At 32.3% G+C, this 14111-nt stretch overlaps 2 protein-coding genes across 3 annotated transcripts; both read left to right on the top strand.

The window, feature by feature from the left end:
* The first annotated feature begins 3577 nt into the window (after positions 1-3577).
* Positions 3578-4813, top strand: LOC120129150 (E3 ubiquitin-protein ligase PUB23-like). Its single transcript, XM_039146730.1, has one exon. It carries the CDS (start codon positions 3620-3622, stop codon positions 4811-4813), a length of 1194 nt encoding a protein of 397 aa, XP_039002661.1. The 5' UTR covers positions 3578-3619.
* Positions 4814-9466: 4653 nt separating this feature from the next.
* Positions 9467-13473, top strand: LOC120129185 (transcription factor SRM1-like). Of its 2 annotated transcripts, none has more exons than XM_039146761.1 (3): positions 9467-9905; positions 10498-10914; positions 12889-13473. In XM_039146761.1, the coding sequence occupies exons 2-3, from the start codon at positions 10532-10534 to the stop codon at positions 13367-13369; spliced, it is 864 nt and encodes a 287-aa protein (XP_039002692.1). In that variant the 5' UTR covers positions 9467-9905; positions 10498-10531; the 3' UTR covers positions 13370-13473. The 2 variants fall into 2 exon arrangements, with proteins under 2 accessions (XP_039002692.1, XP_039002693.1); XM_039146762.1 differs by lacking the exon at positions 9467-9905 and adding an exon at positions 10241-10377.
* Positions 13474-14111: the final 638 nt, after the last annotated feature.

Here is a 14111-nt window from a genome sequence, read left to right as displayed (position 1 = left end):
CTCATAGTATCTCCAGTGAACTGAAAAAAGTTCATTTTACAGGAATCTGTATAATATTCACTATGGGATACCCTGATGACCCTGTTGCTACCATTTGCTGTCATGTTTTCTTCTACCTGTGTGTGTCGAAACATCCGACCGGTGATGAAATGCTTGCCCTGCCCCTGAATGAAAAGAACTACTTAAGCTACTCTTAGGAGCTGTCTTGCAGGTGATCTTAATGGTAGTTCCGAGCACTGAAGACCTGGCCATTGATCGAGCACATAGAATCAGTAAGACTCGTCCTGTTACTGTAACTCGGATCACCATCGAAGAAAGTGGTATATCGAATGTTCTTTTGTCAGGTAGTTTCTCTATATAATATTTCCTATGACTTAGAACTGTCTTCAATGATTGATGTGATTTCTCTGGTTCTTGTATATTTGAGGAATCTACTGTGAAAGCATTATCATATTCTGTGAAGGGCCGGAAATGTTTATCGGATATCGTCGCCAGAATCGGCTGCTTTTAGTCATGTAAGCCAACTGACTTAGCAGCTTTGATTTGGGATTAAACCGTTCTGGTTTTATTGATTCGGATGCCATTACCAAGGATTGCTGCATAATGTATCATGAAGACTTATAAAAACAATAAAGGTTTATACCCGGTTGAGTAAAACTCAACTCGACTTAAAAAATCATTTTCTTATTTTGAGTTATTCGAGTCAACTCGAATTATTAATTCGAATTTTGAGTTCAAGTCGAGTAAATTTAAAAATTTTAAGTTACTCTAAAAACTAAAAATTTAGTTGAATATTTTGACAGTTTTACGTTTAGTCCCTAATTTCTTTATTCATTCACTTTCTCATTCATTTTAAAGTCTATTTTATTTATAAAATTAAATCATATGCTCTTAGACCATCGTATAATACCTATATACTTCAATTCCTCTTTTTGATAATAAGTTTTTTATTTTTAATTTAGTTCCTCAATTTTTCATGATTTCCATATTTCTTCAATCTATCATTTATTTTAAGTCAAGTTTTTATCAAATTTGAACCTAATACTTCTATACCACTATAGAATATCTATGTTTCTATTTTTTACTAAATTGTATTCTCTTTTTTTTTTAATTTCTTATATTTTCATTTTACTCAATTTATTCATTTGACTACAATTGTTTGTAAATTCTTTCTTCTAAAATTTATTTTACTTTTTATACTCTCATCAATACTTTATCCTCATATTACTTTTTTACAAATATAATGTTGTAAATATATTTCATAAATTTGATTGTATTTGATATATTCAATAACATTATAATATGAAAACAATATGAAGAAATATATATATATATTCTATGATTAAAGAAAATTGAAAAATTGGAATCAAATTGTTACCATAAATTATAATAAAATTTGTGTAAAAACTTGAATAACTCGACTTGATTCAAAAAATATCAAGTTAAGTTCGAGTCATAAAATACGACTCGTCAACTCGAATAACTCAATTTTTTTTACTCGACTCAATTGAATGCTCACCCTTACAACTAGATTATGTAATGTTTGATATAAGACCTCAAGAAATAACGGGTACCTTAACCACTTGGATCGTACCATTTCTAGCTCATCACATTGGATAGTGTAGCAGACAGAATTAATCACGTTATTAACTTTTCCTTACCTACTATAATTAGTTACATTAATTATAAGATTAATTCACAATAATAATCGTCATTTTTATTGAATTATTCCTTCCCAGTTGATTACGCAGCCTAATTGTCATCCCCCCCCCCCTTTTGAATTTGTCACCCATTGACGGCGTTTCTCTTTTCCAAGCAAAAAGCACAAGCTTGGTTGATTCAGATACTCTCTGACAAACAATTTAGTTTTTATTATTTGAAATAATTAATTATCATAGAATGGATTTCGTTTAAAAAATATTTATAAATTATATAAATGCACTAGAAATAAAATTTTATTTATTAAAAAGCATTTCAATTGAATCCGTACAATTAACTAATGACAATTCTTAGGATCTCAAAAGATAATAACATATATAGTAATAAATGAGATCGTTTGATTCATGTATATTACATATAAATCACATTTGTAGTTGTAATTCATAACAGTTCTATTTTCGAAAACAATTAATTCTCTAATGATCTTTTAATTATAAGTATGACACTAGTGATATGATTTAATAAAATCAGTGATTATAATTGAGTATGTAATATATTAACTAGAAATATCCCTAAATTTTAAGTTTTATATATCTAGATGTTTAGTAACGTTGACTAGTTTTTGCGTAAAAATATATTGAAGTATAATTTCAATTGTATTTTCATCATAGAAGATAAGATCAAATATTGGAGGGAATAAATTATCTAAGTTTTGAAACATTTAGGTATTTATTAAGTATTTAATCTAAAAATTTAGAGGAGTAAAATTATAATTTAATTAAGTTTAAATTAATAGGGACTTAAAATACTAATAAAAATTTTGAGAAGGGCAAAAATATCTCTTATTTTTAGATGGGTAAATTAAATCATTCCTCATTGAAGTTTAATCTCTCTCCTACTTTATTCATTGTACTTTTATTTTTTTCAATTCACTCACTATACTTTTGAATTGTTCATATTTTGATCATCTGAATTATTTTATTATTATTTTGGTATGACATGATATTTTTTTATTATTTAATATAAAATAATAAAATAAAAATGACATGTCATACTGAAATAATAATAAAATAATTCAGAGTGGTCAAAACATGAATAATTCGAAAGTTTAATGAGTAAATTAAAAAAACTGAAAGTACAGTGAGTGAAATAGGAGAGATAATAAAGTTCAATGAAAATGGTATATTTTACCCTTTTTAAAGATGGACAAGGGCTTGGTCCACCCAAATCTGACTAGAAATTAAACCCCTCTATCTACACCTACATATGAGCATGAGACCTAAACCCGACTCGACCGAATCAGTTTTTTTAAAAAAAAATGGGTTCAGGTTTTTTTAAAGGTGTTGTTCGGGTCGGGTTGAATTTGAGTTTAGGGTGAAAAATATCCGACCTGAAAAAGATAATTTTATCTTATATATTTAGGAATAATTATAATAATATCCCTCTATATATTATTTTTTCAATTAAATCATTGTTTTTATTGAATAAAAATATTTTTTATTATTTCGGTCGGGATGGAGGAGTCATTATTCTCGAGTCGGGTCGGGTGAACCAAAAATCCAACCCATACCCATCCTTGTCTACACCCGACTCGACCCGAGTTTAAGAGAATCCCAACTGATTTTAAAACTCACTCAATTTTTTTATTAAACCTCACACGATGTGACTTAATCTGAATTATACCCAAATTTTCGAAATAAAGAACTGAACCACGGTAGTTATGCATATATTGTTTAGCCTTTAGATGTAGTAGTTATGCATATTGCATACTATATAGAGGTCAAACTTGAGTCTTTCAATTGCATGGAAAAAGTCAGCTTCTTCCTTGTTTTGACTTTCTCATGCAACGCTTATGTAAATTCATCTTCCTCTTATTCCTCTTCAAAGTTCATCAATCCTATTCTCAGCCCTTTCTTAAACAAACTTAACCTTTTTTTCCTTCCTTTGGGTTGTTTTCAAAATGGATGAAATCGATGTTCCTCCATTTTTCATCTGCCCAATCTCTCTGGTGATCATGAGGGATCCCGTCACGGTTTCAACAGGGATTACATACGACAGGGAAAGCATCGAGAAATGGCTGTTTTCCGGCAAGAACACTGCGTGTCCGGTTACGAAACAAGCTATTTCCGATTGCGAACTTGTCCCCAATCATACCCTGAGAAGATTGATTCAATCTTGGTGCACTTTAAATGCTTGCCATGGCATTGAACGAATCCTGACGCCGAAGCCACCAATCGGAAAAGCGCAGATTACAAAGCTCCTCGACGATGCCAAGTCGCCGTTGCAACGGATGAAGTGCCTCCGGCGGCTTCGATCGATCGCTTCCGAGAATGGTACGAACAAGAGATGCATCGAGTCTTCCGGTGCCGTCGAGTTCTTGGCTTCGATCGTGAGCGAATACGACTTGACAGCGGCTGACGAGGCTTTGAACACTCTCTACAATCTCCAACTCTCAGAAGCTGCTCTCAAGAATCTTATGGGAAGGAATGGTGATTTCGTAGCGTCATTAACGAGAGTAATGCGGCGTGGAAGCTACGAGTGTCGGGCTTACGCGGTGTTCGTGTTGAAATCGATGCTCGAAATAGCCGATCCGATGCAAGTCGTCGGCTTGAGACCGGAACTATTCGTTGAGCTGGTTCGAGTTTTACACGACAAAATTTCCGAACAGGCCTCAAATGCTACATTAAAGTTGCTGGTAACTATTTTTCCATGGGGAAGAAACAGAACCAAGGCCACGGAAGCCGGCAACGTCCCAGTCTTGATCGACATGCTTCTCGATTCCTCACATAGAAGATCTTGTGAAATAATCCTGACGGCGCTAGATAAAGTTTGCCAATGCGCGGAAGGCCGGTTGGAGCTGCTAAGTCATGGGGCGGGGCTCGCCGTCGTTTCGAAGAAGATACTTCGGGTATCTCAGTTTGCCAACCAGAAGGCAGTGAGGATCCTGTGGTCCATTTCCAAGTTCTGTGGCACATGTGATGTGGTTCAAGAGATGATGCAGTTGGGGATCGTGGCTAAATTGTGCTTGGTGCTTCAAGTGGAATGTGGGCACAAGACTAAAGAGAAAGCTAGAGAGGTGCTCAAATTGCATGCTGCAGCATGGAAGAATTCTCCTTGCATTCCAACCAATCTGCTCTCCTCTTATCCAGCTTGATATTGCTAACGAGGTATTGTTTAGGGATGGTAAGGGTTGATTTTTAGTTGATTCAAACTTATCAAAATAATAAATTTTGATTTTGATTCGATCTATGATTGAAAATAACTTTATATGTCTTTAATTCAACCTAAAAATTTAATTAAAAGATCGATCCGGATTTGATCCGCCCGATATAACATAATTTTCAATTTTACACGTTTTTTATTTCTTAAAATAAAAAAAATAATAGAATAAAAGATCAATTTATTCGGTATAATAACATAAAATTAAAGTGAATTTTAATTTAATACAATAACTATATTGTTTTTTTTACCCTCCCAGTTCTATGGTTTTGACTTAACTAATTCGGATCGATCCAGTTAAACGTAAGAAAAACTCGATCGACCCAGTCCGAATCTATTGACAAAGTTAATAGGTTTGTAATTTTGGGATCTTGAGTGTTTAAGTTGGACTATTATTTTGTATAAATTATATGTGAGCTTTCTTTAGATTTATATTTAAAATTTAATATTTAAACTATACGAACTAAGTTACCTCACTAATTAAAGAAATGATTATCATTGTTAGAGGTCTAGATTTATTTAAGTGTTTATTGTCAAATAGTTGAGAGTCTTTAGAATAGATACTATCATTTGTAATTACCGTAGATTAATAAAAAAATCTACTCATCGCATGTAAAATGTTATTGCAACTGCGTTTTAATTGATCGAATCAATTGATTAAAAATGATCTGAACATTTATTATCTTCTAAACCCCAATCCATATTATTAAAAGCAATTGATTAAATCAAGAATAAATGATAGACCATCTAACTTTTACTCTTAGTCTATTATATGAGATGAAAATAGAAAAGTCCTAATTAATAATGGTAAATGTAATTACCATCTAGATCTTTGATCTTTTAAAATTAGTAGAAATGATTAACTTCAGTTTAAATTTCAAAACGCCAATCCTTCAACGTTAACGGTATGCATAAGCTGTCAAAGAAAAAGTCTTAACTAAGCATTTCTAGGGACAACAATGAAAGCCCCAAATGAAGACACCGTCAAAAAGAGCCGAACAAGGTTGGCCGGCGGCAGCTACGGTGGAGGTCACCGCTCACTCTTCTTTTAAAATACCAAGTCAAATCCATGGCTAAAACTCCCACATTTTCATGCATGTATCTCGGCGTTTGAAATGTCTACCTCCTTATATCATTAATAATAGGGTTAATTCCGATAAGTGACGTTTCATGTTTGTATTTTGTTTATTTTTCTTCAATAATTTTTAAAAAATATAATATATGATAACTTTTATTTTTATTTAATTAAGATGTGATCGTCACAAGTTAACTATCATTAAATATTTGGTATAATCACACATTTGATCCTTGTTATTTACATATTCTATTAATTTAGTTCTCACCATTCGATTAATAAACTTTAAAATATTTAATTTTAACTTCATATAATATGTACAATTAAAATAAAGTTAGTATTCTAATCGAATATACGACACGTACCAGTAAACATCATTCGATTAAATTTGTTAACTGTAACATCAACTAACTTGTGGTGATTGGAATATTAAATTTGTTTTAATTTATTAAAAATATGACTAAATTGAGAGAATATGTAAATAATATGAATCAAATATGTATTTATACCAAATACCATGTCACCTAATTTGTTAATTGTAACAGTAGCTAACCCGTGGTGACTACATCTTAATTAAATAAAAACGAAAGTGATCATATCTTAATTAAATAAAAATGAAAGTAGTCATATATTATATTTTTTTGTAATCAGTGAGAAAATGTAGACAAAACACAAATATGAGTAATCAATCATATAGTTAACCCTTAGTAATTTTATAGTTCATTGTTCTAATTGAATGCAAAGTTAAAATTTAATACATTAGAGTGTTTTATGACTACTCTAGTGGTTAGATGAATTATTATTATATTTAAAAGTCTCGAATTTGAGTATATTGTATTAGAAGTGTTTTAGTATTCGTATTTAACATCAAATAAATTAATTTTTTTTTTATATACTATCTTATAATGCATTACGGAGAAGAAATGCTCAAATTATAAGCTGCATTAATAAGATAGCGAAGAAGAAATGCACTAATAAAAAAAGTTGCAAAATAAAATGCATTACAAAGCGAAGAAATGCTCAAATTAAGAGTGAAGAAAGCGGAGGCACAATAAATTGCAATTATTAAAGCCATGGGGCACACACCATGTGCTATGTAACTTCGCAAGACTCGTGAACTCTCACTTTTCTCCACGTCGCAGTAAATCATTGACTCCTTGTCTTGTATCATTATGAGATCTTTCATTCTTTTCAATAAATCACATCCATTATTAAATAGTTAATAAAGTTAAAATAATATTATTTTAAAAAATTAAATTTTTATTAAAATGATATCGTTTTCCGTTTATATAACAATCAATTTAAAGTGTAATTAGTAAGAAAATGACAGAGTGACAAAAAAAATAAGTATATTAGGTTTAATGAATAAATTAAATAAATTTAAAGTACACTGAGTGAAATTGGTGATTGAGTAAAGTTCAATGGTGATTGGTATAATTTACCCTTCTTTTTATTAGTATAGAATAATTGATCAATTACATATTTAATACCGAAACTATAAGTTTTGGTCTGTTTTAGTATTTAAACTTTTAATATTTTCAAAATCATACCAAAATTTTAGTTTTTGTTTCATTTTAGTACCGTTGTTCAAAATTTAATGACAAATTTAGAAACAAAAAAGTTTAGGTACTAAAACATGCCACAACTAATAGTTTAGGTACTAAACGCATTAAGATTTTAATGGTAGGTACTAAAATGAAAATTAAAACTAAATGTTAGGTATGATTTTGAAAAAATTAAAAGTTTAGGTACTTAAACAAACCAAAATTGATAGTTTATGTATTAAATGCATAGTTTACCCTAGAATAATTAGAATATAGTTTGAAAAATTCTCAATTATTCGACAATAAAAATCAAATATTCTTATAGACGTCGTGTTTGAATTCAAAATCTTTAAAAATAAATTTATTTTAATTATTGAAATCACTTAATTCACAAAATTTTATTTGAAAGTTAGTATCTTTTATTTTTTTTAGCTTTTAGTTTAAATTGCATTTGTTTCATATAAAATATGTTTATTATTTAATTTAAGTAAAATAGATTAGTGAATATAAAACCAATTGTAAGTTAATAAAAAATGCATTAATTTCTGTAAAATGACCTATAATGATTTATTCGATAAATAATTTTTCTTAACACGTTCATTATTTTTTCTTCAATAAGTTTAAGGGAATAAAGAATTAACTCACACTAATAAGTTAATAATATCTTTATTTTCTTTCAAGTATTTGACGCCTAAAATAATATCAAATCTTGAAGAAGAAAAATTAACTTACAACGGCTCCAAATTTTTTATAGCATATTTGACAACAAAATCATAACTAAATATTCGAAATTAACCTACATGACCCTACTTTTCAATTTAGGAATTAGGGTTTTTATCAAGCCTTAATAAAAAATAAATGTACCTAAAATGATGGATAATTTTTAGAATAACGTAAGATTTTATATTAAATAAAAAATTTATAAAATATTAGGAGTTCTAACTTAAGAATATTAAGTCTTAAGCATGGTTGATCTCAAACAAATCTCATGTAAAGTATTGAGATGGTCATGAGATCCGGACTTGATGGGTTTTAATCCGACCCGGTCTTATAAGGTTGGTTTTTTTATTATTTAAAATTTTGGTTCTAGTAAGATCGAATTCGAATTTAGAATAAAAATCTTTTGATCTGACCTAACCCAATAATTATCTCTTATATATAAGGATAATTACAATAAAATCCTCTTTTTTATTTTTTCAATTAAATTCTTATTTTATCGAATATTTTTTATATGTGCTTCAAGTTGGACCAAATACATATTTTTATTAAAACAAATACCTAAAATCTTACACGTGTCTATTTTTTTATTAAACTAAGATGATTATAAAATAATACACATATCTATTTTTAATAATGTATGGATAACAACATTAAACAAACTAAACTCAATAGCAAAAATATTTAATAAAAATGTGAGAATTACGTATTTAATATGTCAATGCAATTTTACATTTTTTTAACTATAACAAAAGTGGTTTAAAAAGTAACTAATAAAACAGTCCAAATAACTCAACTGCATATTCATTGCGTTTTGACTATGCTGTTATATTCCCCCGTTTTTTCACACCTTGACAACTCAAATTAAAGTTTCAAACTTTGCTGTAATTTCCTAATTTCTCTTTAATTCAGAAAAGTTTTACTTTTTAACAAATACAAATCTTTTGTCTACATGCAAGAACAACAACTAAGTAATGGCTTATAATCAAAATCATCACAGATGCTCTGCAAATTGTTTATATTTTATCGCTGACATCTAAATTTATTTTTGTTTGTTTGGTCTCTTAAGAGGAAGGGGAAGAAGAAGAAGAAAAACCAAATTTCTCTGTCAGATATTTAATGGGAATTGCAGATTCTTTGCCGGTAGTCTTTTAGAAGTGATGGACCAATCATCCATTGCCTGCAACTTTCTACATAATTTCTCTGTCTACCCTTTGTAAAATTTTCAAAAACCGTGTCTTTTTTCTCGAGCTTTCCCTACTTTTAAACTTGTTTTTGTTTTCTTCCATAATTTCTTTTCTGATTTCTGAAAGGTAAGATTCTTGTGTTTTGGTTGGTTAAAAAGTTTACCGCTGGAATGTAAATTTTAGCGGTTAAAGTGTCAGTATCACGATGGTGCCGTTACCATGATATGCAGGTGGTCTTTCCCTTTTTATGGCGTTTTCTACTGTTTTGTGAACAAATTCTTAGATTTAAATAGTGAGACAAGATATAAGTTGATGTGAGTTTTCCCTGTTCTGATTTTGTTAAGAGTTGAAAATCTTGAAATTTATGGGTTTCATTTGGTTGTGTCAGTAAATGAATATATATAAAAAAAACATTTTCTGTTTGATTTTCATTTCTGGTGCCGAATTGAAGAGATTTTTTTAGAGTCACTGAGCTGTTTTCAGCCAATTACTATATAATTTATGGTAATTTTTATTTTGATTGATTCGTTGAACTGAAGAATTTGCTGTAAAAATCTGTTGTTGTTTCCTGCAGTTATTTGGGCCTGTGCTGTTATAACTGTTGTTATCAAGTAAACATTTGATTTACAGAAAATTTTTGTTTGGAAACTTGAATTCTCAGTCTATTTGTGTAGAATTTCTGGGTTTTTACTTTTAGTTTGTTTTTTGCATTGTCACTTTCATAATTTCGTTATCGAAAACCCTAATAATGTTGTTGAATTCACATAGCACTAGTTAATGGTTTAGAGATATTTTTTTTATCTAATACTTTGTTGCCCTTTCATTCATCAATAAGTCAGGAATTCAGGAAAAAAAAGTCCAATTTTTCAGTCCCCTGAGCCAAAAAAATTGTTGAATTCTTCACATGCTCTTCTGTGATTTTCTGAGTTTTCGTTGGAATTCGATCTCGGATTAAGGTTTCCTTTGGCTTTTCTGGGTAATTTTTTCGTTCTCTGTTTTTGATTCTCTACTGTTTTTGAAAATCTGTGGTTTTGTAGATGGATTCCAGGCTATTGTAATTTGGACATCTAGTGAATTCAGTGCTTGCTTCCTGCAGGTGATTTCGGGATAACGGCATTTGAAGAGCTTAGATGAGTGTGGATGAAGCCGGTAGCAGCTCCGAGTGGACTAGGGAGCAAGACAAGGCATTTGAGACTGCCCTTGCAACTTATCCCGAGGACTTTTCAGATCGGTGGGAAAAAATTGCAGCCGATGTACCTGGAAAAACTTTGAAAGAGATTAAAGAACACTATAAACTTCTAGAGGATGACATTAATGCGATCGAATCAGGCTGTGTGCCTCTTCCGCCGTATAAATCTACCGAGAGTTCTGCAGGCCATGCTGGTGATGAAGGAGCCGGTAAGAAGGGAACCGGCCATGTACGGCATAACAGTGAGTCAAATCATGGGAGTAAGAATTCAAAGTCCGATCAAGAACGCCGCAAGGGGATTGCTTGGACAGAGGATGAACACAGGTGAATCACTCTTCAAATCGATTTTCATTTTCTCATCTTGATTAAGTTTTATTTTTCCTCAGAATTTTAATAATTACTTTTCTTATGCTTCATATATGCCAATTCGGTGCATTTAGTGTGTTTTGATTGCCTCGAATCGCCTAATTTGTTCATATTTAGAATCATTGCTTTTTATTAGTTGTTAGGAAGCTCTATGTTGCTTTGAAGTCATTACTGTGTGAAAGGCCAATCAATGAATGATATATCCAGAAATGATGCGAAGCAACCGAAGTGAGCATGGAATTTTGATGTTACCCATGGGGGAGAGATCTTGCTGTTGGTTCTTCATTTCCTCTTTTCCAGAAACTCGTGCCCTAATAGATGATAATCACTTCTTTAAACGTCATTTGTGCGATACGTGTGCCCTTAGTTTTATGTTTTGATTGCCTTGGGATCTCGTAAACTGTTCGTATTTAGAATCGTTGATTTTTGTCAGTTGTTAGGAAGCTTTACATGGCTTTGAAGTCGTCGATGTGTGTGAAAGGCCAATAAATGAATAATATATCCAGAAATGATGGAAATAACCGAAGAGATCATGTAATTCCGATGTTACCACCTGGGAGAGATATCTTTTTGGTGGTTGTTCATTCTCTGTTTTCCAGAAAATTATTGTCCTACTATCTTTAAATGTTACTTGTACGACACGTGTGCCGTTTAGCTGTTAGTTTTGATTGTCTCGGAATCGCGTAACCTGTTTGCTTTTGGAATCCTTGATTTTATTAGTTGTAGGACGCTGTAAGTGGTTTTGAAGTTTTTGATATGTGTGAAGTAACCGAAGAGAACATGAAATTTAACGTTCCCAAGTTGGAGAGAAATCTTTCCGGTGGATTTTTCATTCTCTCTTTTCCAGGACACTTGTCCCTGAAAGATAATAATTACTATCTTTAAACGTTACTTGTATGACACGAATGGCCGTTTTTCGTATGTTTTGATTGCCTTGGAATCGCATAACCTGTTCGTATTTAGAATCCTTGATTTCTATTAGTTGTTAGGAAGCTCTATGTGGCTTTGAAGTCGTCGATGTGTGTGAAAACTCGTGTCTTTTAACGTTTCTTGAATGAAACTTGCGCCCTTTATCCGCTGTTTAACCGTTTAACCCTGTCTGACACATGCTAATCTTTCGGAACAGCCTTCCTTTTAGAGCTAAAGTTGGCATTTGAGGATTCGATTGCTTTCTGCTGACATATGTAGTGCTAGCTGAAATTGATTCTGATATGGAAGGAAATTAATAGCTCAAGAAGGGTTATGTTCGAGGATATGAATTTAGTTTGTTCGGCCACTTAAAAGCTTGCCGATTTTGTATCGTATTAATTATAATTTTCTAGGGATATTAGAGATTGATCTGCTCCTTTTTGTCCCTTAATTTCCCCAAAGTTCAGTTGTAAAGGATAATGGGGAAAAGAGGGCAAACATAGAATTCGAGTGCATTTCTTTAGTTGTGCATGTCCAGTCTCGGTTTCTGTAAATATACTAAGAATGGTGTTCGTCACAATGCTAAAACCCGAGTGATGGTATGATGATGTCTTCACAAGCCCATGATGAGGTCGAAGATTTTGAATTATAAGGGCTCTCATGCTAGCGAAACGCACATGGACTCTGGTTTTGTGAGATTGTTAAAACGACTCTCCGGAGCCCCACCCTTATGCGATCTTCATTAGGAGTTGTTTGTGTGATGCCTTGGACCTTAAGTTAAAGCGAAATTAGGAAATCCCCTTGAAGTTTCATCAGATAGAGGCTGAGAAATTATTCGAAAAAATCGTATAGGAAGTGGTAAGTTACAATGCTTTTAATATGCTTCGATTTGGTAATAGGTAGCTTTTCTGACGGATGTGAAAATGTACATAGGTTGGTTTAAGTGCTCCTTGTAGTGGATGATGAGAATAATCTTCTATATTATGGTTTTAATGGTGTTTTTTTTTTAATCTTGAAAATCAGGTTATTTCTTCTCGGTTTGGATAAATACGGGAAAGGCGACTGGCGAAGCATATCCCGGAACTTGGTGGTCACTAGAACACCGGCACAAGTTGCAAGTCATGCGCAAAAATACTTCATCAGATTGAACTCGATGAGCAAAGATCGGAGGCGATCTAGCATCCATGATATTACCAGTGTTGGCAATGCAGACGTTTCAGCACCCCAAGGTCCGATCATCGGTCAATCAAACGGCCCCGCACCCGTAGGAAAACCAACCAAACAGCTTCCAGTACATCAGGCTGCGCCACCTGGTCTCAGTGTGCATGGTGTTCCAACTATGGGGCAACCGATAGGGGGTCCCCTAGTCTCAGCAGTTGGCACACCCGTGAACCTTCCTGCCCCGGCACATATGGCTTATGGAGTCAGAGCGACTTTACCCGGAACAGTCGTTCCGGGTGCTCCAGTGACTTACCCGATGCCGCATGCATCTGCTCACAGGTAATAAGATTTGCTTAACTGCAAGCACAACTTATGTCTGTCATTTGTTTAATCCTAATAAGGCCACAGGGAGAGAATCTAAATGTATTTTTATAGGGAAACTATGGAGACAGTCTAATGCTAAATATGGCAGATTTATGGTTAGGACACCATTTTTGCATCCTTTCTTTTATCAGCATTAGACTCGGCCGATGCATTATCACCGGAATTGTATTCGAATATGCTTTTTTTTTCTAGCATGTCGAAAATGGCCTATTCGGTTGTCATCGTATTCGTATCGTGTCTCCGACTCTTCTCAAATAGAGTTCTAAATGTCTCTCGTTTAATCAGAGGATTGTCCGATAACTGGACGTACATTCTTGTACGTTGTGTCAGAGGATCGCCCTTCGATAACTGGTCTTGTACATCGACAAACTTGAAAACATGCTCGTCGTAGACGAAGGTGTCAAAATGGATCACACTTGTTTGCAGACACAGCTGCCAGTGTTAATGTCATTAAAATTTTAACATGGTACAAAAACGATTTTCTTTTTAAAATTGGAAGGTGAAATTTAAGTAAAAAATAAATATGCAATTGATAAAAGGTAAGTTGAGATTGATATTACCTTTATCAAGGAAAAGGATACAAATTGTAAAAAGCAGGTAATTAAAACAAATGCAATGCAATCCGAATAATAAATTAGTATAATTTGAACTTGGATAAACCACACCTTTGATCCTTGAATTTTAGATGGTCTTGTTTTGGT

The sequence above is a fragment of the Hibiscus syriacus genome, unplaced genomic scaffold (assembly GCF_006381635.1).
Source record: "Hibiscus syriacus cultivar Baekdansim isolate YM2019G1 unplaced genomic scaffold, ASM638163v2 tig00110483_pilon, whole genome shotgun sequence".
Taxonomy (NCBI): Eukaryota; Viridiplantae; Streptophyta; class Magnoliopsida; order Malvales; family Malvaceae; genus Hibiscus; species Hibiscus syriacus.
Note: the sequence above shows the minus strand (reverse complement) of the source record. Positions and strands in the feature narration are given on the sequence as shown.

What these genes read in the sequence shown, in the direction of transcription:
- LOC120129185 (XM_039146761.1), top strand. Translation starts at nt 10,532, where the DNA reads ATGAGTGTGGATGAAGCCGGTAGCAGCTCCGAGTGGACTAGGGAGCAA. An exon ending in TGGACAGAGGATGAACACAG is followed by an intron (nt 10,915 to 12,888) that starts GTGAATCACTCT and finishes CTTGAAAATCAG; the next exon opens with GTTATTTCTTCTCGGTTTGG.
- LOC120129150 (XM_039146730.1), top strand. Translation starts at nt 3,620, where the DNA reads ATGGATGAAATCGATGTTCCTCCATTTTTCATCTGCCCAATCTCTCTG.